The sequence below is a fragment of the Juglans regia genome, chromosome 10, assembly GCF_001411555.2.
Source record: "Juglans regia cultivar Chandler chromosome 10, Walnut 2.0, whole genome shotgun sequence".
NCBI lineage: Eukaryota > Viridiplantae > Streptophyta > Magnoliopsida > Fagales > Juglandaceae > Juglans > Juglans regia.
The window spans coordinates 8,348,792-8,371,308 of NC_049910.1; the positions used below are offsets into that span (position 1 = coordinate 8,348,792).

The window sequence follows — 22,517 nt, forward strand, 5'->3', positions numbered from 1 at the left end:
AACCGCATCCACTTGAGAACAACCATGAAGCCCATTCCAACCATGTAAGAAGATCAACCACTCTCAAACACATCACCCTAGCCAAACCGATCCTACAAAAAATGTCATCCCACAAAACCCTTATCACCTCATAATATAAAAGTAAATGATCCACGATTTTTTCATGCTTACTACACATGAAACACCAATCCATAACTATAATATCACACTTCCTTAAATTGTCCAACATCAAAATTTTTCCAAGAGAGGCAGTCCATATGAAAATTGGAAGACTCATGAGACATCCAAATTAAACACTTTCAAGCAAAAGGAGGACTATTATGAAAAGTCAACAATTTTATAATATAATCGAACAATGAACCTTTTACACCTCTTGGACTTCCACAACATCCTATTCACATCATTACCACCAAACATTAAAGAGTGGAAAAGGCTAAAGAAAACTTAAACTTCATCAATTTCCTAATCCTGAACAGTTCTAGTGAAGCAAACATCCCACTGAAGAGAGTCGTTAGAACAATGAGCAAATAAGATACAGAAGCATACTGATCATAAGCCATAAAATAAAAAATCAGAAACACCCTATTGAGGGCTCAATCACCACACTAAATCAATCCCAAAAATGGATTCTAGATCCCTCTCCAACATCATAACTAACATGGCTAACAAAACTCTCACAACTCTCAGTAATGAACTTCCAAAAATCCACACCATAAGCCCTTTCCCCTCTCGATACTTCATTAGAACACCAACCCCCAAGCACTTCCATATTTTCAATCAATAACCTCCCTCCAAAGCTACCCCCTTTCCAATTGATATCTCCATAATCATTTCCTCAATAAAGCTCTATTAAAGATACTCAAATTACAAACCCCAAAACCTCTAACTGAAATAGGAGAACAAACTTTATTTAACAATATAAAATTTAGTTTCCTCTCTCATTCCACCCCACAAGAATGCACGAAATAACTTCTCAATTTGGTTGGCCACCCCTACTGGCAATGAAAACAACGATAGAAAGTCTCCCCACTTCCAAAAAATCCACACCATAACCCCCCCCCTCCTCTCGATACTTCATTAGAACACCAACCCCCAAGCACTTCCATATTTTCAATCAATAACCTCCCTCCAAAGCGACCTCATTTCCAATTGATATCTCTATAATCATTTCCTCAATAAAGCTCTATTAAAGATACTCAAATTACAAAGCCCAAAACCTCTAATTGAAATAAGAGAACAAACTTTATTTAACAATATCAAATTTAGTTTCCTCTTCCATTCCACCCCACAAGAATGCACGAAATAACTTCTCGATCTGGTTGGCCACCCCTACAAGCAATGAAAACAACGATAGAAAGTAATGAGAAGATTGGAAAGGGTACTGTTAACTAAAGTAATTGTGCCCCTTTAGATAAATATAACTACTTCCAACCAGCCAACGTTTTCTCAACTTTCTCAACAGCCTCATCCCTTATAGCATTAGCCTTAAAATGCGCCTCCAATGTAAGGCCTATATATTTCAAAGGTAAAGAAGTAACTTTACAACCCAACAAACTTGCCAAACTATTGATGTTGTGCATCATCCCCACCAAAACCATCTCCGACTTTCCAAAATTCAACGTAAGGCCCGAGACAACTTCAAAACATAATAACACAATCCTTAAGACTTGAATTTGACCACAATCCACATCATATAAGATGAGTTTCAAATGCAAAAGAAATACAAGAATGTGTCATAGACCCATTATTAGCATTACCAACCGATAAGCCTAAAAGAAATCCCCTCTACCCTTACAGCGGCCTCAACCATCTGACCCAACACCTCCATGATAATGACAAAAAGGAAATGGGACAAATGATCCCCTATTTCAAACCACAAGAGCAATGGAAAAAACCAACTGAATTACCACTAACCAATACCAAGAACTAGGCAGTAAAAACAAAGTGCTTAATCCAAGAACACCACATTTTCCCAAAACCGCATCTTCCAATTATTTAGAAAAGAAAATCTCAATTTACGTGATTATTTGTCTTTTCCATATAAAGCTTATAAAGAACATCTAAAATATCCTCCCTCATACGACTATCTATACATTCATTAGTAATAAAAATCGAATCAAAGATTTGTCTCTCCTAAACAAAGATATTTTGGGGCTTAGAGATAATTTGCTCCATCACCTTCCTCATACAATAACCAGATGATGCACCAATAACCACCACCAACGTGACCTCTAGAGTAACTGCCACTGAGTGGCCCATTCCACATTGGACCACTAGTAATTGCTTGTGGGGGGTGTCACTTTGATAAAAATTAAAAAAAAAAAAACTCTTTAATTCAATACCCTAGAGCGTGAATGTAAAATTTGAAGTATAAAAAGTTTGGTTTATACAACTCTAAGATAAGGTGGTGGCGTAATTGCCTCTGAGATAATTTACCTTTATTATTTGCCTTAATAGTTTGTACAGAAGGAACAACATGACCAGGTGAAAATGTGTTTTTTGTTTTGTCATGTTTCATTTTTTTTTTTAATTTCCCTAATTGCGAGGGGACAGGTAAAATTACATTAACGACCAGAACCTAATAACCTATTTTGTTCGTTGTACGAACAAACATTAAATTCCAAATCTAGGGCTCCGAACCGTTCTCTCCCTTTCTCAGATGCACCCCAGCCCCAGCTGAGACACTTATCTCAGATACATAAGAGATCAACTTCAAAGCTGTCAAGCCCGCCAGTTCACTGTAAGCTAATGTGATCGGCTTTTTCTCCAACCTTCTCCCAAATATGTTATTTTAGCATTACGTTGAAGCTTCAATTTGCGTTTCATTCGATTCTTTGTGAGATTAGTATGCCCATTCCATTCAAGCTTTTGGGTTTTATTTTTAAGAATTTTTATTTCTGTCTTGTTCTTCTGTATCAGATAAATTTCTGTTCTTTTCTTTTTCGATTAACTTTTAGTTCGGCTGCTGAGAAAATATCGAAGAAACCTGAGCTTTAAGTTTCAAATCAACGGAAAACTAGAGTTGTGTCCAAAAGCATTAAAATTGCACGATTCTAGTATTTTTTTCGTTTTCAGTTTTCTTGGTAGCCAGGCAGGGGCTAATGTTTTTCTTATATAGTTCTGTTAGTGTCAAATTATTATTTCTGTTTTCTTTACGACATCAAAATATGTTTAACAAGTTTTGTGATTTATCACAGTTATTGACTAAGATGACAGAGCCTTCAAAAGTTCTTCATGTTCGAAACGTGGGTTACGAGATAACTGAGGTACTCTCGCATTGCAAAGAAAGTTCTCTCTTCTTTTGTATTGTTTGTGTATCGTATTGTTTAGTTTCATTCATCTATTTGTATCTTCTTTCGATTTTCCAGAATGATTTGCTTCAACTGGTTCAGCCTTTTGGGGTTGTTACTAAATCAGTGATGCTTCGTGCAAAGAACCAGGTTATTACTTTTGACTCTAATACTTTTTTGGGAAAAATTAATGCTTCAGTGGATATCTGCGTAGAAGGCTATGACAATGGAAAAACCTAATTTGTGCTAGTTTTATCTTATCATTTTAAAACAGGCTCTTATCCAGATGCAGGATGTGGGATCCGCTGTCAATGTAATGCAATACTACGCAAATATTCAACCTAGTGTTCGGTAGAGTGTTTTCTGTCACAATTTCTGTTTTTCTTGTATGCATGCTGTGACAACAGGAGACTCCTTTTGGGGAGACCCCTTTGTCAGGTCACATGGTTGGGTAGCATGGGGATTAAATGTCGAAGTGTTTGTTATTTTTTTTTCTCATTTAATGTTATAGTGGAAAATTAAATGTGTGTTTGGTTATGTTAGGGGGAGAAATGTTTACATTCAGTTCTCTTCACATCAAGAACTGACTACAGTGGATCAGAACCCTCAAGGGCGCAACCAGGTTGGTGCTCAAATTTTGAATATCCTTCTATTTTTGTGGGTGCTCTTAGACCAACAATATTTTTCGCTGGGCACATGTACTCATGTGGTAGCGTTACGAAACTTGCCTAGAAATTCATAAATATAGACTTCTGTTTAAAGAACAATTTAATGATATAGATCTTCATGGATCCATATGTCTTTATCTGTTTTTGTTGAGAGGATGATCTAATGCATGACAAATGTCCTTGAATGATTTTATGGACATGTATACTTTGATACCATTCCATTAAAAAAGAGGTGCCCAAAAGGTTGAGGGGGGGAAGCTGCACAAAGATATATTTTTTGTTAACCAAGAATGAAGTTTTATTGATTGGAAAGAGCCATAGCCCAAATACACAACTTTTTCATTTTAAATAAGACCCTGTTCAATATGGTATCTAATATTATTAAAAAAAAAATGTAATGTTTTACATGCTTTATCAATATGTATGACTCTATATAAGTTTGAAGTTGGAAACTAACTTCGTTATGAGTGAGCTCTCTATCTTGCTAGCTAATTGAATTGTTCTTCATAACCATCTATCTATTAAATCTGTTGCCTATTTGTTAAGATGTGAAACCATTCTAGAGATATGTAGTAATTGATACATTGTTTGATTTTACCCTATATTTTTGGTTAGTTAGCTAGATGTCAACTCTTAGCATCACATGGGTCTGTTGTTTACCCGGGTAAATGAATGTTGTTTTTGCACGGTCTCTGGGTTCCTCGTCATCAAAAGATGTCAATACCTAGCAGGGGAGGGAGGGAGGGAAAATGGTAGACGCCAAGCTTTCAAAGAAGAGGATGAACTGGCTCAAGTTGGAGTTTAACCATATATTAATATATAACTATTTGTGTAAATATCTTAAACTCCGATACTTGGCTCAATTAGTTTTGCCCTTTAGTCTGTATGACTTCATGTGAGAACCACTGGTACTTGCTCTGACAACTCTATTACTCAACCTACAACTTACATAGACAAATATGTGTTTCTGCATGTGTAATTTAGGTTATAGGTGTTTCTCTTGCATATTACCAACATCATGTGTAGTTTAGATTATATAGGTGTTTCCCTTTCATGTTACCGATGTCACTATGCAATGCCCACCTGCAATTTTAATAAAATTTTACCTGTAAAAAAGAAAGGTGTGGTGTGTGAATTTTTTTTATATAGAATGTTCTTTCGGTCAACTTCTTGTTCAAATGATCTTTCTAGATAACGGTTCATTGTTTATTTTCTCCGAAAGACCACCTTTCTAGCTGTGGCAATTGTCTTGGAAACATATCCAAACGTTCATAAACGTATGAATCATAATATTATTTTGTTAATTTTGTAAATGTAAATCAATAAGTAATAAAGTAACTTATATCATCTCTTAAATCTTTTCAATTTCCATTTCTTGATATATTTACCCTCCTCTCTCTCTATCTCTACATTCTCTTCTGTCTCTGCTGGTATATCACGAGGAACTTTCAGGATGCGCCGCCTAATCGAATTCTCTTAGTCACAATTCATCACATGCTATATCCAATGACAGTGGAAGTGCTTCATCAAGTGTTTTCTCCTTATGGTTTTGTGGAGAAGATTGTCACATTTCAGAAGTCAGCTGGTCAGCTTCTTCAAGTCTTCTCCCTCTCTCTCATTGGATATATTTTTTGTGATGTGGGGAAGATAGTATTGATGATTTGGATATAGAGTACTGGAACTTTAACACTTTGACTGTATCAGCTTAGCATATTCTTGAAGATTTCTCTGACCTTATGCAAGGGCTCATGACAGAAAAAGATCTTTCACAAATGTATTAAATACTACTCCATTGGTCTGCAAATTTGTAGGTTTTCAAGCCCTTATCCAGTACCAGTCACACCAGAGTGCCCTTTCTGCAATTGATGCACTTCAGGTGGGCGGGCTGATGAGTGCTTCCCCCCCAAGCATCTATTAGTTAAGGGAATTGGTTGAGCAAGAGTTTATTCTGATTAAAGTTTCTAAACTTGGGCAACTCCTTTGTAGGGACGAAATATTTATGATGGCTGTTGTCAGCTGGATATTCAGTTTTCAAAGTAAGTGCTATCATTTTAACAGTCTCTTTTCAGTTATCTTTACAGTATTAAGTCTCATGTTTTTGTTTATTATAAAATCAGCCTTTCTGAGCTACAGGTGAACTACAATAATGAGCGCTCCAGGTGTGTGCAAAGCATCTTAGCTTCATTCTGCTTTGTATTAACCTCAAGCTGTCCTGGCTAATTAACATTTGTAGCTAAATTTTTCCTTGTTCTGATTTTATTCAATGTGCAGGGATTTCACAAACCCAGCTCTACCTTCAGAACAAAAGGGCAGATCCTCCCAAGTATGTTATTCTGTTGATATATTTGATAAAAGTACATGTAAAATCATCATTGTTTTCACATTTTGGTTTCTAGAACTTATCTCTTTATGTTTCTGATAATAGTCAGGGTATGGTGATGCGGGGAGCATGTATGGTCTTCAACCTCCTGGAACTCGGGCAGGTGCATTTTCGTGGTCCTTATTTTTTGTTTTGCCACCTATATATTATACAACTTTCAAATTACTGATAGATCTAATACATATTATCCGTTGCAGTGGCATTTCCACAGGTTTGTGTTGATCAAGCTTTTCTCTTGGCCTTCCTTTTTCAGGTTGTTTTGTTCATATCTGAATGGTTTTACTAACTAATTCTTTTGTTTATGAGTATGAACAGTGACTATTTTTAGATGATAACCCTCTTTTTCCACAAGTTTGAGAGTTAAAAGATTAGTATATCATAGTAAGAAGTCGTATACATGACAAACTTGTAAAATCCCATTCCCAGTGTTATATTCATTATAGATATTTTATTTTTATTTTTTCTCATGAACTCTTAGAGGCAAGGTATGTGTAATTTCATTATTTTGTTTTCAATGCTTTGGTCACCATTCCACTGCTCTGTTCGCCATGCATAAGTTGAACATGAGCTTATATATAAAAAAAAATGTCAAACTCTCAGAGACTTGATATTTTTTTTCATAAATTTCATTGTCGATACTTTGTCAATGTTTTCAGAATATCATAGTAGGCACAGTGCCCATGCCTGTTTTTTATTACATTCTATTCCATGTGAGACAGACGCACTCCCCCAGATGGCTTATTGACATCATGTTTGGGAATAAAGAAATTGTTAAAAACTTTTGAAAATTTTCTTAGCATCCATCGAAACATCTTTACACTAAAACAACAACTATCAAAACATCTTGCCTCGACTTCCATGGCAAACTAAAACTAAAACAACTTTCACAAAACTCAAAAAAACCTCTCACAAAAAATTCTTTACAGACATATTTCCAGTGGGCCCTGCCACTTTTTCAATCCCCAATAAAATCATCTCTCAACAACTTTCTCAATCCAAATATATTTTTATTGGGTCTCAACTAAGCTCAAAATTTTTTGAAATGTTTAAATCTTGTCTACAAATTTTGAACGGACTTGTTGACTGGTCAACTCTGGCACACGAATGCCTAGTAATATATAGATTTAGGGACATAAAAATGTAGATAACCTCACAGTTCCCTATTCTAATACTTTTCTGATGACCTCTTTCATTGGTTTTGCTGAACACCTTATAAATGTGATTCAATTCATTCACTTAATAGTTATTTATTGATAAACCTTTTGCATTGTATCATTCTAGATGGGAGATGCTGCAGCCATCACAGCTGCCTTTAGTGGGGGCCTACCTCCTGGAATAAGTGGCACAAATGACAGGTGCACTGTCTTGGTCTCTAATCTAAATCCTGATGTAAGTGATGTTTCTTGTATTTGTTTCCCATCCATTCCTTCTTTTGAAGTTCATTAATGCTATGAAAACTTTCCTTTTTCAGAAAATTGATGAGGATAAGTTGTTCAATTTATTTTCCCTTTATGGAAACATTGTGAGGATTAAGCTTCTCCGTAGTAAACCAGATCACGCCCTTATTCAAATGGGAGATGGATTCCAGGCAGAGTTGGCTGTGCACTTCTTGAAGGTTAGATTTATTTTTCCCATATGTTCATTGTAATCCAAAGTAGAATTTCAATTACAATCAAATTTGAAAAATCACAGTTTAGGTCCTGTTCGTTTGACCAACAAAATTTGATGATATGCCTCGTTAATTTCTTATGTGACAGCTGATATGGCAACAGCAATCCAGTTAAACATATAATCACATTTACTTAATTGTAGTTTTTCATAACTTGACATTTTTTTTCAACATAACAATGTCAAGTTGTCATCCATTCTATCCGATACTCTTGTTACACATACTTTATACCTTTTGAAAAAAAAAAAAACAATGTCAAGTTGTTGACCATAGTTATCCACATGGTGTATGTCATAGCAATCAAAATTGTTTTCTTAATATTTCTGAACTATCTGGCTGGCAAAGGATCTGATTGCGACTTTTTATATTATTTGAGGACTTCATAGCTACTTTCTACTAAACATAAAGGACAAAATCAGAAACTGTGGTTTTCCAAACCATTCGAACGGACAAGATTTGTAATATTATTTGTGAACATATTGAGCAGTATAATGTTCAAACTGCACCCAAAGATAGGGCATTTCCTTTTTTTTATTGGAACTTCTGTAACAGAAACATTGTTATCTCCAACTAAAGTCCCACTGATATAAAATATTGATTTTCTTTTCATCCCCTAGATTGAAATAGGTGTTTGTCCTTAATTGTACCGTCATGTCAACTTCTTTTTTAAGTTGAAAAATGATTATTTATAGGTCAATTGAAAGAATTTTCTTTGGGGATTTTGTCAGGACCTAGTTTGCTCCCTATCTTGCACAAATGTTCACCTCTCCTTGATCAACCCAAAAGAATCCTTTTATTTGAAACTGGTGGCCTTCTGTTTATCTGTTTCTTTTCAAATGTTGATCAATGGCTTCTCAGAAAAGCACCATCTAATTTGTATTAACTCTTTTAAGGTGATTATCCTTGTATTCTTTTATCGTTGCAATTGTGTTTGTTTTTTTCAAAATTTTGGTTAATGGTATTTACGTTTGACTATGGTGCTTTCAGGATTTAAATATAATCTCGCTTGATAGGTTACATTCCAGATAATTGAGCATTAAGTTAAGTTTTCTATTTTGACATAGGGAGCATTGCTCTTTGGGAAACAGCTGGAGGTAAACTTCTCCAAGTATCCAAATATAACACCAGCCCCAGACACCCATGATTACTCCAATTCAAACCTTAACCGCTTTAACCGTAATGCTGCCAAAAACTACCGGTATTGCTGTTCACCAACCAAGATGGTCCACCTGTCCACCCTCCCTCAGGAAATTACAGACGATGACTTGGTGACGCACCTGGAGGAGCATGGGACTATTGTTAACACCAAAATCTTTGAGGCAAATGGGAAGAAACAAGCCTTGGTTCTGTTTGAGACTGAAGAGCAAGCCGCTGAGGCACTTGTCTGCAAGCATGCCACCTCTATTGATGGATCAATTATCCGAATCTCCTTCTCCCAGTTGCAGACTATCTAGGAATCCTGCATGAAGAAAGAGGCAGCTTCCTTTAAGGACGGTTATGTACAATTCTATGGTCATACTGTTCTCTTTTTACCTTTCATTGCAACTGTAATGTAACCCACTTGGGAAGGTTAGAATAATGTTTGTCCCTCCTTTTATTCTCTCCCTTATTTTCCAAAATTTATATAATTTTACTGTTTTATGTATTCATTCCTGGATTTGTTGTTTTCTCTTTCCTTTTTGTTTTTGGCAAGAGATTTCCTACTCTCCATTTGTGTGTAACTTGAAGATTGGCGATATTTCCGTTTAAAACTTCTTTTTCTTTGGCCAGGATGGGATTTTTATTTCCATTTCGTAGCATTGATTGGGATTCTGTTCCCATGTTTTTCTATTTTTTTCGAAATTTTACCCATTAGAAAAATTCTATTTATCTTCTTCTTTTTTACTATCATCGTATGATTAACTCACAAGTAGAACATAACAAATAGTCTTCAATAATTAAAAATTAAAATACCACATGGTAATGATAAAAAACCAAAAGCCCAACTTACAGGCACGTGTGATCTAGGGCAATATAGCCCCAAGGGATCCAGGGGCAATAGCATGCCAAACCGGCTTGCCTATAACTTAATGTGATGATAAATTATCAAGAATATGGATAACATAATACAAAGTTCATGGCCTTAAAATTGTTTGAATACATACTACTACTACATTTTAATGATAGAATTTATGTAGTAATTAAGATTGGAGTACCACGTGTTCGTACCCCTAAACACAACGCATATTATTTAAAGGCCCAAAATTCAACCACCAAAACTAAAACACAAGGAAAGAAAAACAACAGCAAGATATCTAGAACTTAAAATTACAATAAAATGGCGAGTTGATGAACAGATTACATATCACCATCACTGGATAAAGATATAACTGTTATGGTACATCTGATGCAAGTGTATATGAATAAAACGGTATCATCTAAAAATCCGTCAACACATCAAAAAGCACAAAAATTCTCTTGGAAATGCTGCTTGTACGCCTTCATTCACCATCTTTAAACGTAGCTTCATATACATGGGGTTGCTGCAAAACAGAGTGAAAGCTTCTTTAAAATTCTAAACAATTTGGATGCAACTAATTAAACACTTAGAAAGTAGGGTGAAGACACATAAATGCAAAGTTAACTTTCTCGATCCAGGGTCCATGTTTCTTTTTACTGACAAAGAATTCCGTAGTCGGTGCAATCGCAACATGTCTTTCACCCGGTTAAACTCTGGACTTGTCTAACACGCTCCAATCACACAAATCAGGTAAATCATCAGCTTTTTCACCGATGGGATGTGGCCACTAGAAACTGTTCGCACCAAAGGTTCAAACCTTAGACCTGGAGGGAGCATACCACCAAGACCAAAGCCCATGCCACTTGAGCCAACCCTTAGGAGTTTGGGGGGTCCCTATTTCTCACAGCCTCCAGGGTAGCATTACCCTTGGGAAGAACCTCATAATCAATAAAGCATCTTCTCGGTTGACCATTCAATTCTTCTACCAAAAACAAAATGGGAAGCAACTAATATTTACTCTCGGTACTAAAAAGACTTGGTCTGGATGTTGGCTAATATTTATATTCCAGCCGTTTTCCTTATTTAGATTTTATGTCTGTCTGATTTCCTTCACCTGTCTAGCAAGGTGCTTCTCTTGTATACACAACTGAGGATTGACTTATTAAATAAAAAATATTGTCAAATTGCCTTAAGAAAGTTAACATTCAGCCTCGACCTACAGGGATGCATCAAACAATTTTGATACATTGTAGTAGCCAAATAAACAAACTAAACAATAAAATACATATGAAAATCAGGAACCAAACAGGACCGAGGGCTCGTGAGTATAAATAGATTACCATGAACAAGGCTGAAATCAACCTGCGAGCAAACCATCTCAAATGCATTGCACGTTGAGCAGCCATTGCAGCTTCCACAGTTTCAAACCGCAAATACACAAAACCATCACTGTTTCTGTAAGCCACATAAAACAAGTTACATATATGTGCGATTGAGCATGTGTGTCTCTATCGATCTCTTCAAATGTGTAAACACGTGTGTGTGTGTGTGTTTTGTATATACACACACATGCATACAGTATTATCTGGATGTATGGATCGCGCGTCTGTGTGGTTTACAAACTCACAGATAGGAATAGAACACTAGAATAAGTCAGCACTTAGATTTATAACATGTATAGAAGACGACAAATATTGGGTTCAGAAGAGTGGAACTCTGCAACCGACATTAGAAATTTATAAGGAACCCAACAAGTTTTCTATTGGTTACTAACACACTTCAGGGGACTTGAATTTGTGAATTCACCTACCACCCCATTCTTATGGGAATAATAGTGTCACTAAGGCCTGAGGCCCTGACAAATTGTAGCATTTAAACCTACACACACGTGGATGCAGACGTATGGGGAATTTATGGTTCTCAAAAGAAGTCTCAAAATAATATAAACAAGAATGTTACACTTATAATGGGTATGGGCATTACAAATTCATATACTTACTTGTCCACATGAATATGCCTCACTCGGCCATATTTAGAGCATTCTTCTTCCACATCCTCTTTGATGTCCATATCAAAATCTGGATCCATCTGTGCATAAAATAATATTCATTAATACTTTTTGTAAGATGGGGTGGAGAATAGAACAAGAAAACCACAGACCTCAGTTGCTGGATCAAACATATTCTTCAGCAGTAAGCACTCGCTGGGGGTTCCAACAGGTTCTGCAGCTGGGGTAGGGATAGCTTGCGCTGGAAGGGCTGGCACAGAAACTGCAGCTTGCCCGTTGACTGGTAAACTAAGGGCTTGTGGATTTGGAGCTGACCCATTCAGCACAGGAGCTCCGAGAGAACCTGCAATACTGCAAAAAGTAATCAAATTAATTTATGATTAGATTACATTCCATGAAATAAGGATAGATGAGATACAAACCTTGTGGCAATACCAGAGCGATCCAGCTTCTGCATAAGCAGTGCTCTTGATTGAGCATTCAAAGACTGTATGGAGAGTAAATTTGCATCAGCAAGGAACTCATTCTATAAAAATTTGACTAACCGATACCATTAGAGGCATTAAAGAAAAAAATTAAATTTTCTTTAACATTAAAAATTGAAGAGACCCCCAGTTGGTGCTGGGGGAGAGAATCTCAGCTTTCTAATCATAACCCTCATCAACCTTCCAACAAATATATGCTTGTATGAAAAAACACTTCAGTCAAACTTCACCACAACCATAACATATTTAGTGGTGAGTTTGCTATAATGCCCCAGTGATTCTGCAGCTAAGCTGATCCTTAGAAAATCAATCATTATGGCTAAGCATGAAAAGGATTCCAACAGACAAGCCCACTCGCCACTACTACACTGGAAATAATCTTGAAGATTTTCCCAAGTATATTGTGCTACACACTTATAGTAAATCTGTTTTATCCTAATCTAATAAACTAAACCACATACCCAACTTTATGGAAAAACTAATGTCCTACATAATGATGACAAATTTACTCACCAAACCACCCCCATCATCATCATCAAAGTCTGCAGTTTTTGCTCCCGTATCTTGCGCTCCAACATGATCCGTAACAGACGAAACCTATATATACACAGACATGGGTCGCAGATACATTGACAAGAATAGGTAGTGATAGTCAAAGAAGTATATGCACAGATAACTAACAACAACAACAATGCAGCATGGTCAAGTTAATTTAACAGTATCTGCATTAAAGCTTCATAAATACAATCCTACCTTGATAGTTCGACCAGCAAGTTCCAATTTTCCATTCAAAGATTGAGCTGCCTTTGCATCTTCAAGCTTGGAAAACTGCAAAAGCATGAAGAACAAGGAACTATTCGATATACCAATTTGTCAATCAAGAACACACTTAACATACAGTTAAGTAGGATTATTACTGACTTGAACAAACCCAAAACCCTTGCATTGTCCAGTCTCAAGGTCAAGGGGCAGTTGCACAAGCTCCACAGGACCAAATGGTTCAAAAATCTGAATAGCATCATAAGCAATACGAATTTCATAACAATTAATAACAATGTAACATGAAATTAATGAAAACAGTTTATTTTTATCAAAGGGAAATTGAAGGAAATCCAATCAGAAAAAAAACATGTCAATGATAGAAAAATTAAACACAATTGCAGTACCGCTCTAAGCTGGGTTTCCGTCATATTGAAGTGTAAGTTGCCCACATACAGTTTTCTATCCACTGCCCCATATGGACCTGCAAGACCACCTGAACCCCCACCAGAAGCAGTAGATTGAACTAGGTTCTTTTCAGCCTCAGAAGGTTTAACCATAACAGGTTGTCCAAGAAGTAGTTGGCCAGAGAGAGCAATTGCCATTGGCACAGACATTGCATCATAGAATTCAATATACCTGCGGTATCACCAAGGCTTGCATAAGTTTTTCCAAACATATGAGACGAAAAAAAATTGCCACCAAAACATACAAAGCTCATAGTTAAGAGAATTGGGAAACAAAAACTTTAGCATAGAGAGCTCAAGCAGAAATTCTTTTGATGAATCTGATGGACTCGTAAAATAAAATGTCAGCTCATAACAGCAAAAATAGAGAACTAGAACAAAAATTACATGAAGGATCAGAAAACCATAATAGATGAGGAAAGAGGTCATCTCCCACATAACCCCAAGGAGGAGATGGATGGGAATGACAAGAACCACTCTTGTCCAGTAACCATGAAAGTGCACGTTAAGGGTTGAAAATCTAAAATAAAACCATTAAAAGGGAAAGTATCAATTTAAAGTTTAAACACCACCAATGAGCAATCAGTTATCAAGTAAATCTGAAACTGGTACAAGATACCAGAACTAGAGCCAAGTCAAGAAGGAGAAGGGGTGGAAGGGGAAAAACTTGCCAGGTTTAATTCTCATATATGGCTGTTGCCAAAAGTAAACTCTAACCAAATTAAGCCTCTCAGCCCTTTATGGTAGGGTGTAAATGGAAGGTGCACATGGGCATAGAACGCACCCTAATACGGCTAGAAAATTTCAAAAGAACACAAAATGTTAAAAAAGTCAGGTTCAAGTCATCTACCTTGAGTAGACAGCATGAATTGATTCAACATGAGAGCATCCTCATTATTATTGCAATGCTAGTCCATTTAAGAATACCGTTGAACTTAATTATTATAAGATGATATCCTAATAATTATTTTTACAAGGTATATGCATAAAAATATAATATTTTCCAACAAAAAGGGTCATACCCAACTCCCTTGGACCGTCTTGAATTCCTGTCCATGATCAGGCGAACATCCCTCACCTGAAATGAGGAAAAAACTTTGAGGGAAAAAGGAGCCAAAGCAAGTAGGAACACAATATAAATGAGCAAGGATAATGCGTGGAGGGAAAAACTGGATGACCACCCTGCACATCAAAACACCAACATCCGGGTGCTCACAAAATTGTCACATAACTCATATGTATGCTTTCACTCACCCCAATGTATACAGAATGTTGAGACACAAGTAAGTCAATATACTACTCGTAACTGAAGGCAGAGGAGCATTTACTGCAACAGCAACCAAATGTATCTCAATAACATGCACTCATAATGTTTGAAGTAATGTCTCATGCAATAATAGTGTAACTATTCTCACATAAGTTGCAAGAAATGAAAATTTGAAAGGCATTAAGACTTCAACTAATGACAGAAGGAAAATATCGTAAAGGGAAGTGCTGTTTTACATCCTAGATTTTTTCATCCTCAGCCACACTAACTAGGTGGCACATTTTAAGTGATTCATTTAAGTGGTTAACACAAGAAGCCACTTATGCTGCGCCACTTCAACAAGTGTGACTGGGGATGATAAATTTAGGATGAATAGTAACATTGCTCTATCATGAAAGAAATCTAGCAACTGTAATGGTCTGCAGAGTATGAAAAATCGAACTCCACCAACCTTGCCCGCTCTTGAGAAGAACTCATATGCATCCCTCTCAGTTGCCTTGAGAGGCATCTGCCACCATCAGGTTCATATCAGCAAATCAAACAAACAAAACAGATTAATTTTTATTTTTATTTTTTTGACTGATAGCATTTAAAGATGTAAAATACATGGTAACAGATGTTCTACCTGGTATGCAAAGACAGTTCTCTGATCCCTTTCTGGATCAGCTTCTGGCTCCACTGCTTCTTTTTTATCTTTAAATCTCCTGCCAACAATACAAGTTTCAGCATAATGATAAAAATACAGTAGACCAATTATAGAAGGAAAACAAATTGTTCCAAAAACAATTTTGGAAAAAGATGCTGATAATAGTCGAACACACCCTTACATTAAAGGATGCATTAGATCAAAATAGTTATTTTTGCCCCTTTTTTCAGTATTGCGATATATGCCAGGCATAACTTTGGAACCACAAAAATAGACATTTTGGGGATTTATTTATCTCATCAGGTCAAGCACCTACCTGTCTTCCTGTCCTCACCAAGGATATAGATTGAGAAGCAATTCTGCCAAAGCAATATGAACATGAACCAAGAAATTCCTTTCTGCATGTAGCTAGATGGCATGGTAATGCATTTCATTATCTATACTTCACCATAATAAACTTTCAATGCCCACCATAATAAATGGATCCAAACACTAGTAATCCTCCAATTGCGATAACAATTGTTGATGGCATGATTTTCTTTTATAAGAAGAATAAGTTTTATTAGGATAAGTAAATAGGCGTAGCCCAAGTACATAGGAAGTATACAAAAGAGAACACCTAGTTACAAGTTAGGAACTAGAAATGGATGACAGAAAATCATACATAACTAAACCCATTGAATATAATAGCAGAAGCCCAACGGAATAAAGTATGGAAAAAGAAACGTATGAGATTATCCAAAGAGTGTTTACAGTTTTCAAGCCAAATGCACCACATGAGACAGAAAGGGATTATTTTCCACACAATGGAAATTTGGGGGTTACCCCGAAGGCCCCTCCAACAAGCAAGAAGACCCACCACCCTCCTAGGCATCACCCCCGCAAATCCATTCCTGCTGAATACCTATCCCATAACGAATTTGCCACCTCACAGTGAAGATTTTCCCGAGGGAGGTAGTCCAACCAAAGAAGACAGCCTTGGAGGGCACCTTATGTAACATAAGGGTCCAAAATTAGAGTTTAGAATTATTGTTATTATTATTACTATTATTAGTATTTTTTATTATTATTATTTTAAGATCTATTTTGAGATAGTGATTGTATTGGATTGGGTTCCTTCCACAATCTACACCTGTATATTCCTCTAATTGATTTCCTAATTTGAATAGTTTCCTATTTGGTAACCAATTCACGCTCCAAAAACCCTCCCATAAATCCTCCCTTTCCCCTCACGATATTCCTCCATCAACCAGCAGCACCTTTGCGGCCAGAAACCTTCCCCACGTAAATTTTAACTTTCTTCAACACAGCAGGGCCCCGTAGCCTTCCTCTTAGCAAACCGAGGTCCTCTCCTCACCAGAAACCACCACAGAACACGCCGATGGTAATCCCTCCTTCCTCTATTGCGTATGTCAATCTATAAACCTCTCTCTGTCGCTCTCTCTCCACTGTCAGTAACCAAACAGCCCCTGTGTGCTTTTGCTCAGTCCTCCATCGACCACTAGAAAGTCGGGACACCTCTCAGGCAACTCAGAAACTGCTGGCCGGTCACTGCCCATTGAACTCACACCTTCCCGGTAAGCCCACGCCAGAATCTTCCCCCTCTTTCTCCTTTACGTCGAGGTTTGACCTCAAAACTTATTTTTCCTCTCTCAGCAGCTTGTGCTGCCGGTCACTTCCAGCCACCCAAACCAACGCTGCAGTTGGTTCTTCTTTTCTCGGTCACAAGCTACGAAGTGAGATTGTGGAAGCAATGCTAAGAGGTAAGTAGTATGACCATACCTTTATGTGTGCTGTAAATATTCTGATTTTACATGAAAATGTGATGTTACCTACGCTACAAGCTGATTCACGAACCTAAATGAATTACGATGATATGCTGGTGAATAAGACTATGCATGCTAAACTGATATGGATTGTTGTTAGATGGATGAGATGTAATGAAAATCACATGTATGCCATGTAATGTTTAGATCATGCTATGCCATGCCTATGATATGCCATGTTGTGTATCCATATGCCCTGTTTAACATTATGCCATGTATAAGAGTATGTCATGCCGTGTAATTTCATGAAGTCAAACATGTTCTCATGCATTATGAAAGTTAATAAGAAAACACATGAATGACAGGCAAGCTTTAAGATTGGCCTTAAGTTATGGGTGGATGTACAAGCCATGGACTCAAGTGTGGTCCACCACATGTAAGCTAGTATGTTTTGAGGTGATATGGACCCAAGCGTGTTTCACCGCAGGTTATGATATGTTAAGTGATGTCATGGACTCAAAGTGTGGTTCACCATATAATATGAGGTGACACAGACTCAAGCGTGTTTCACTACATGTTATGATATGTTAAGCAGTATTACGGACTCAAGCGTGGTTCACCATATGATATGAGGTGACACGGACTCAAGCGTGTTTCACTACATGTTATGATACGTTAGAAGGTGTCACGGACTCAAGCGTGGTTCACCATATGTTAAGTAATAACATGGACCCAAGCATGTTTCACTACATGTTATGATAAGTTATACGGTGCCACTGACCCAAGCGTGGTTTACCCTATATTTTATACGGTCAACGACAATTGGACCAATGCACACATGTAATGAATTGCCACTAAATAAGTGAAAGACAAGATGAAGAAGTCATGTATGATTGTTAGGAAATGCATGGAGTCATTCATTCATGCATCCACGTTACATGTATTGCCATGATTATGTATGATTCCGCTTATCTATTACTATATATAAAAGTGGAGTCACATAATTCCGACGTGACATTCTATCCATAAAAGTATGCATTCTACCTATTAAATTTGAAGTGTTATACTTATGAAACAGTAAACATTTTAAAAGCAATGTTTCATTTTGAACCATTGTAACTTTTAAGTTTCATTTCTTTTCTTACATATAAAGATAGAAACTGATTCAAGACTCCACCCAAAAATACTAATTCAACATTTATATTGTTTTGTATTTTAAGCGGAGCCATATGACTCCGATGTGGCATTCTACCCATTAAACTTGAAGTGTTATGTTTATGGAGCGGTAATCATTTTAAAAGCAATATTTCATTATGAATTGTTGTAATTTTTAAATTTCTTTTCTTTTCTTTTCTTACATATAAAGATATAAACCGATTCAAATCTCCACCCAAAGGCACTATTTCAACCTTTATATTGTTTCATCAAATAAACTACCCTATAAATCATTTCGAATTTCTCCACTGTAAACCTGGTCTCTCTCTTAATCTCTCCCCCTCATACACAACAATCCGTGCATTGCACAGGTTATAGGCTCGTGTTACTAATGAATAATATATATGTTATGTGAATGTGTGACCACGTATGTAAGTTTTCAAAATTAAGCCTAATGTTAAACTAAGTTAAGTTTACAGTATGATGTGCTATTACTGAGTCCTCAGCTCATTTGTTTGTTTCTCTATTTTTATGTTTTAATGTCCCAGATGATGATTTCGTGGATACAAAGCAAGAGTGCCAGAAGTAGAATAAATTTCTTGAGACCTAGTGTATGATTTAGACATTTGATTTAGACATTTAAGCAGTGTTGGTTTCACATAGAACTAGCTTATGTCGTTTCTTTTATTCTTTTCAGCTTTTATGTTATGAAAGACTATCATACTAGACAAGTTTTATGATCCAATAGATGAGGTATTTTATGAGACTGAATCTCTTTACCGGGCATTATGTTATGAATGCATGTAACATTACAGACCTACGAGAAGGAGTGTTACACCTTACCTCCTCATATGCACTTCTAAGGAAATGAATTATAATTCTAACCTACCAGAACCTTGTACATGGATCAGACAATGAACTTCTTGTTCCCAGAGGAATCCGGAGCATCCTGTCAACCTCAACACTACCAAAGCTCAAAGTAGGCAGCAAACTGAAAATTCACAAGTGTGCAGCAAGATGACATGATATCATGAGACCACATGTACAATTTTAATACAATTTCACCTTCTACAATGGCAAATTCTTTTTTTTTATTGGCACCAGGTTTCCATCAACAAAGTCCTAAATAATCCTAAGGGTGTACAAGCCCTCGGCAAGGAGTTTCCTGCAAGTGCACATTGGGTAATTCAAGGGGAAATGTCCCCAGTCTGATGGCCTCTAGAAATTATTTGCCTCTAAGAGGATTCGAACCTTAGACTAGGAAGAAGCATACCACCAAGACCAAGGCATTTACCACTTACGCCAACCCCAAGTTCTAAATATTCAATTTACCCTCCAAAATGAAAAATAAAAATCGCTTTATATAATTCACTTGTTTGTTACATGGATGAATTTGACTTTTATTTTCAAACTCTTCTACATACACAGCACTTGCTTCTGCAGCTAAAGGGGCAAATACCAAAGAAAAAGTCCAAATGCAAGAATGGAGCAAGAAGTGCCTAGAGCTCCTAGTTTATAGAATCTCTTTAGCTTTTCTCATTGCACTAACAATCGTGTTAACCATCCCTAGAGCAAGTGAAGTGACCAACGGGTACTGGGCAAGACGAATCTGACAAGGAATAAGCACTTCCACTCCATCCCTCCCTCGATCCCAAACTGACTCAATGCCATTGCACTCCACTCTGTGTAGTCTCTATAATCTACATATTTCTGCCTTAACACCTCAAATTCTCCTAAACCTTAGCCTTAGTCTCTTGCAAAAAGAAAGTTCTTAAATAGGCAACTCCTTGCTCTTCATATATTCTTTCTTTTAAACCCAAACAATCACTCGATTGACTTCATGAATCCCAAGAACTACAAAAATTGAGGCCTTACTAAGGAATATAATATTTTCTCCATTGCAGAGACGACCTACAGCTAAAGGGCAATAACAAAGAAGAATCTGACTTAAAAAAAAGAAGGGAAAGAGGAAAAATTGCCCTCTTACCTCCACCTTCTACAGCCTCTACATATTTCACTGCCTAATCCTCCCTAAACCTTAGCCCCCATCTCTTTGCAGAAGTAAGCTCTTATTCATCTCCCAAACAGATATGTCTGAGGCCCTAGTTCATCCTCTATCCAATCTTACAACCGTGAATCATTCCTCACTTGACATTGATATATTCCCCACATACTAGAAACCCAGCCTTCATCATATCTATGGCAGAGAAGATTGACAGGGACGAGATGAAGAAATGCTGATCAAAGAGGAGCTTAGGATGGATCAGTATCCAAGATTGCTGTCTCCGTGTTCGCCCTCTGACCACTAGGCTGCACCCTGATGGGTCATCGAACCATTCTTTCATCATTTGACCAATATAATATTGTTTCTAGTTTGGGTAATTCTTATCCTAACTATATGATATGCCAATAATCATAGGAGTTATGACTACTGAGTTTCATATACTTCTTTACCAAATATATAAAACTCTACTTATCTTCTAAACATCGGTTGTCTTTTATTTTTCAGGAAACGACCAGTTAAAAACTAAAAGCTTTCATTTAGCTTCAAAATGTTATCTGTACAAGAAAAAAAAAACACCATAACTACAATCCTGGATTCCAAATACAAACAAATGATCTAAGTCGGCTAGTCTGCAAATTTGTGCACAAACTTCTATCTTCTCTCTTGAACCACCAACAAGAAGAACAGAGCTGAATCTACAAGAAATCAAAAACGAAAAATGTAATACGTTTAAAAGAAAAATAACCTGTTGTCTCTCATTTCTAGGTCTCTTTCCCTCTCTCGGTCGCGGTCCGATCGACTCCTGCTTCTCCGCGACCTTTCTCTCTCCTCTTTCTCTCTTCTTTCCCTCTCCTTCTCCTTCTCCTTCTCCTTCTCCTTTTCCTTCTCCTTTTCCCTCCTGTCTCTCTCCCTCTCCTTCTCCTTGTCCCTCTCCCTTCTCTCTCTCTCCTTCTCTTTCTCTCTACCACTCCGTTCTCGCTCTCGCTCGCGCTCGCGGTCCTTCTCTCTCTCCGAATCTCTGTGATGCCGATCCTTATCTCGATGACTAGAACGCTCTCGGTCGCGCCTGTCGCTGCCATTCTCGTCGTCGGCTCTGGACCTCCTGGTCTTTCGGTCCTCGCCGTCGGGGAGAGCAGGATCCTCATCGTCGACATCCCTCTTCCTATAGGTCCTCTCGCTGCCTTCCTTGCTCCTATTCTTCCTCTTCGAGTCCCGGTCTTCGTTCTCCTCCACCGTCTTCTCCAAGTACTCGTAAGCGTCGAAGTCCATGGTTCCTCTCCTTCAAGACTTTATCGAAACCCTTGATTAAATATTTGCAGAGGGGGGAAGTGATGAAATAGTTCGAATTTGTGCAGCAATGGAGATTGGGGTTGTCTAGGGTTTTGGAAGGGCTTGGGCTGGGTGCTACTGCTGCTACGGTTATCTATGATCTGAAGTTTGGACTCGAGATGTGATTTTGTCAAAAGATGCTATCCTTGTGGGTTACCGCATTAGCTCAAATGTGTGATTATCCCATCGTAAAATGAATGTTACTGAGATTAATTAAGTACGCAAATATAACATTTTATGATAAAGTTTGGAGTTGCAAACTTGCAAGTGTTCGTATTTTTAAGACTAGATTTGTAACATTTATATTTGAAAATTTATGTTCTTTTTTTTTATTAAGATTTTTAAATTTATATTTTAAACAAAATTATGTCATATAAATAATTTATTATGTATGTTCTACATTGGCTTGTAAATTACAAATTTGCCATTAAAACAATCTAAAATGAAATATAGATCAGAATAGAGCAGAATTTGGAACGAAATGAAATGAATATATATAGAAAAAATGTTTTATTGATAAAAATATCTAATAAAAGTAAACTTATAAATTGACGTGACTTGATATAATATGATATATTATAAAACTATTTTTAATATAAAATAAATATAATATGTTATATGAAA

At 36.9% G+C, this 22,517-nt stretch overlaps 2 protein-coding genes across 5 annotated transcripts; one reads left to right on the plus strand and one right to left on the minus strand.

Annotated features, from left to right (window-relative positions):
* Window positions 1–2,611: 2,611 nt before the first annotated feature.
* On the plus strand, window positions 2,612–9,776 carry LOC109009978 (polypyrimidine tract-binding protein homolog 3-like). 4 transcript variants are annotated; one of them, XM_035694872.1, is made up of 15 exons: window positions 2,612–2,740; window positions 3,198–3,266; window positions 3,369–3,440; window positions 3,565–3,641; window positions 3,834–3,912; window positions 5,411–5,543; window positions 5,770–5,834; window positions 5,945–5,994; window positions 6,076–6,117; window positions 6,230–6,281; window positions 6,384–6,441; window positions 6,536–6,549; window positions 7,620–7,727; window positions 7,810–7,953; window positions 9,072–9,776. In XM_035694872.1, the coding sequence occupies exons 2-15, from the start codon at window positions 3,210–3,212 to the stop codon at window positions 9,459–9,461; spliced, it is 1,341 nt and encodes a 446-aa protein (XP_035550765.1). In that variant the 5' UTR covers window positions 2,612–2,740; window positions 3,198–3,209; the 3' UTR covers window positions 9,462–9,776. The 4 variants fall into 4 exon arrangements, with proteins under 4 accessions (XP_035550765.1, XP_035550763.1, XP_035550766.1 ...); XM_035694870.1 differs by having other exon boundaries at window positions 6,536–6,591; window positions 9,072–9,767; XM_035694873.1 differs by having other exon boundaries at window positions 6,384–6,437; window positions 6,532–6,549; window positions 9,072–9,767.
* Window positions 9,777–10,281: 505 nt separating this feature from the next.
* Window positions 10,282–22,025, minus strand: LOC109009989 (RNA-binding protein 39-like). The gene is made up of 13 exons (XM_018990675.2): window positions 21,310–22,025; window positions 15,618–15,696; window positions 15,444–15,500; window positions 14,748–14,803; window positions 13,666–13,897; window positions 13,421–13,507; window positions 13,253–13,327; window positions 13,013–13,096; window positions 12,437–12,501; window positions 12,167–12,365; window positions 12,006–12,094; window positions 11,347–11,461; window positions 10,282–10,529 (listed from the first exon to the last, which is right to left on the minus strand). The coding sequence occupies exons 1-13, from the start codon at window positions 21,831–21,833 to the stop codon at window positions 10,488–10,490; spliced, it is 1,704 nt and encodes a 567-aa protein (XP_018846220.1). The 5' UTR covers window positions 21,834–22,025; the 3' UTR covers window positions 10,282–10,487.
* Between the last annotated feature and the right edge of the window lie 492 nt (window positions 22,026–22,517).

Bases quoted from the DNA above. Each gene is read 5' to 3' on its own strand.
- LOC109009978 (XM_035694870.1), top strand. From the start codon at position 3,210: ATGACAGAGCCTTCAAAAGTTCTTCATGTTCGAAACGTGGGTTACGAG. The intron at 3,441-3,564 runs GTTATTACTTTT...ATTTTAAAACAG, and splicing joins TGCTTCGTGCAAAGAACCAG to GCTCTTATCCAGATGCAGGA. The intron at 6,592-7,619 runs GTTGTTTTGTTC...GTATCATTCTAG, and splicing joins TCTTGGCCTTCCTTTTTCAG to ATGGGAGATGCTGCAGCCAT.
- LOC109009989 (XM_018990675.2), bottom strand. From the start codon at position 21,833: ATGGACTTCGACGCTTACGAGTACTTGGAGAAGACGGTGGAGGAGAAC. The intron at 14,804-15,443 runs GTTGGTGGAGTT...TCCTCATTTCAG, and splicing joins TCTTCTCAAGAGCGGGCAAG to GTGAGGGATGTTCGCCTGAT. The intron at 12,366-12,436 runs GTTTGTATCTCA...TACTTTTTGCAG, and splicing joins CGCTCTGGTATTGCCACAAG to TATTGCAGGTTCTCTCGGAG.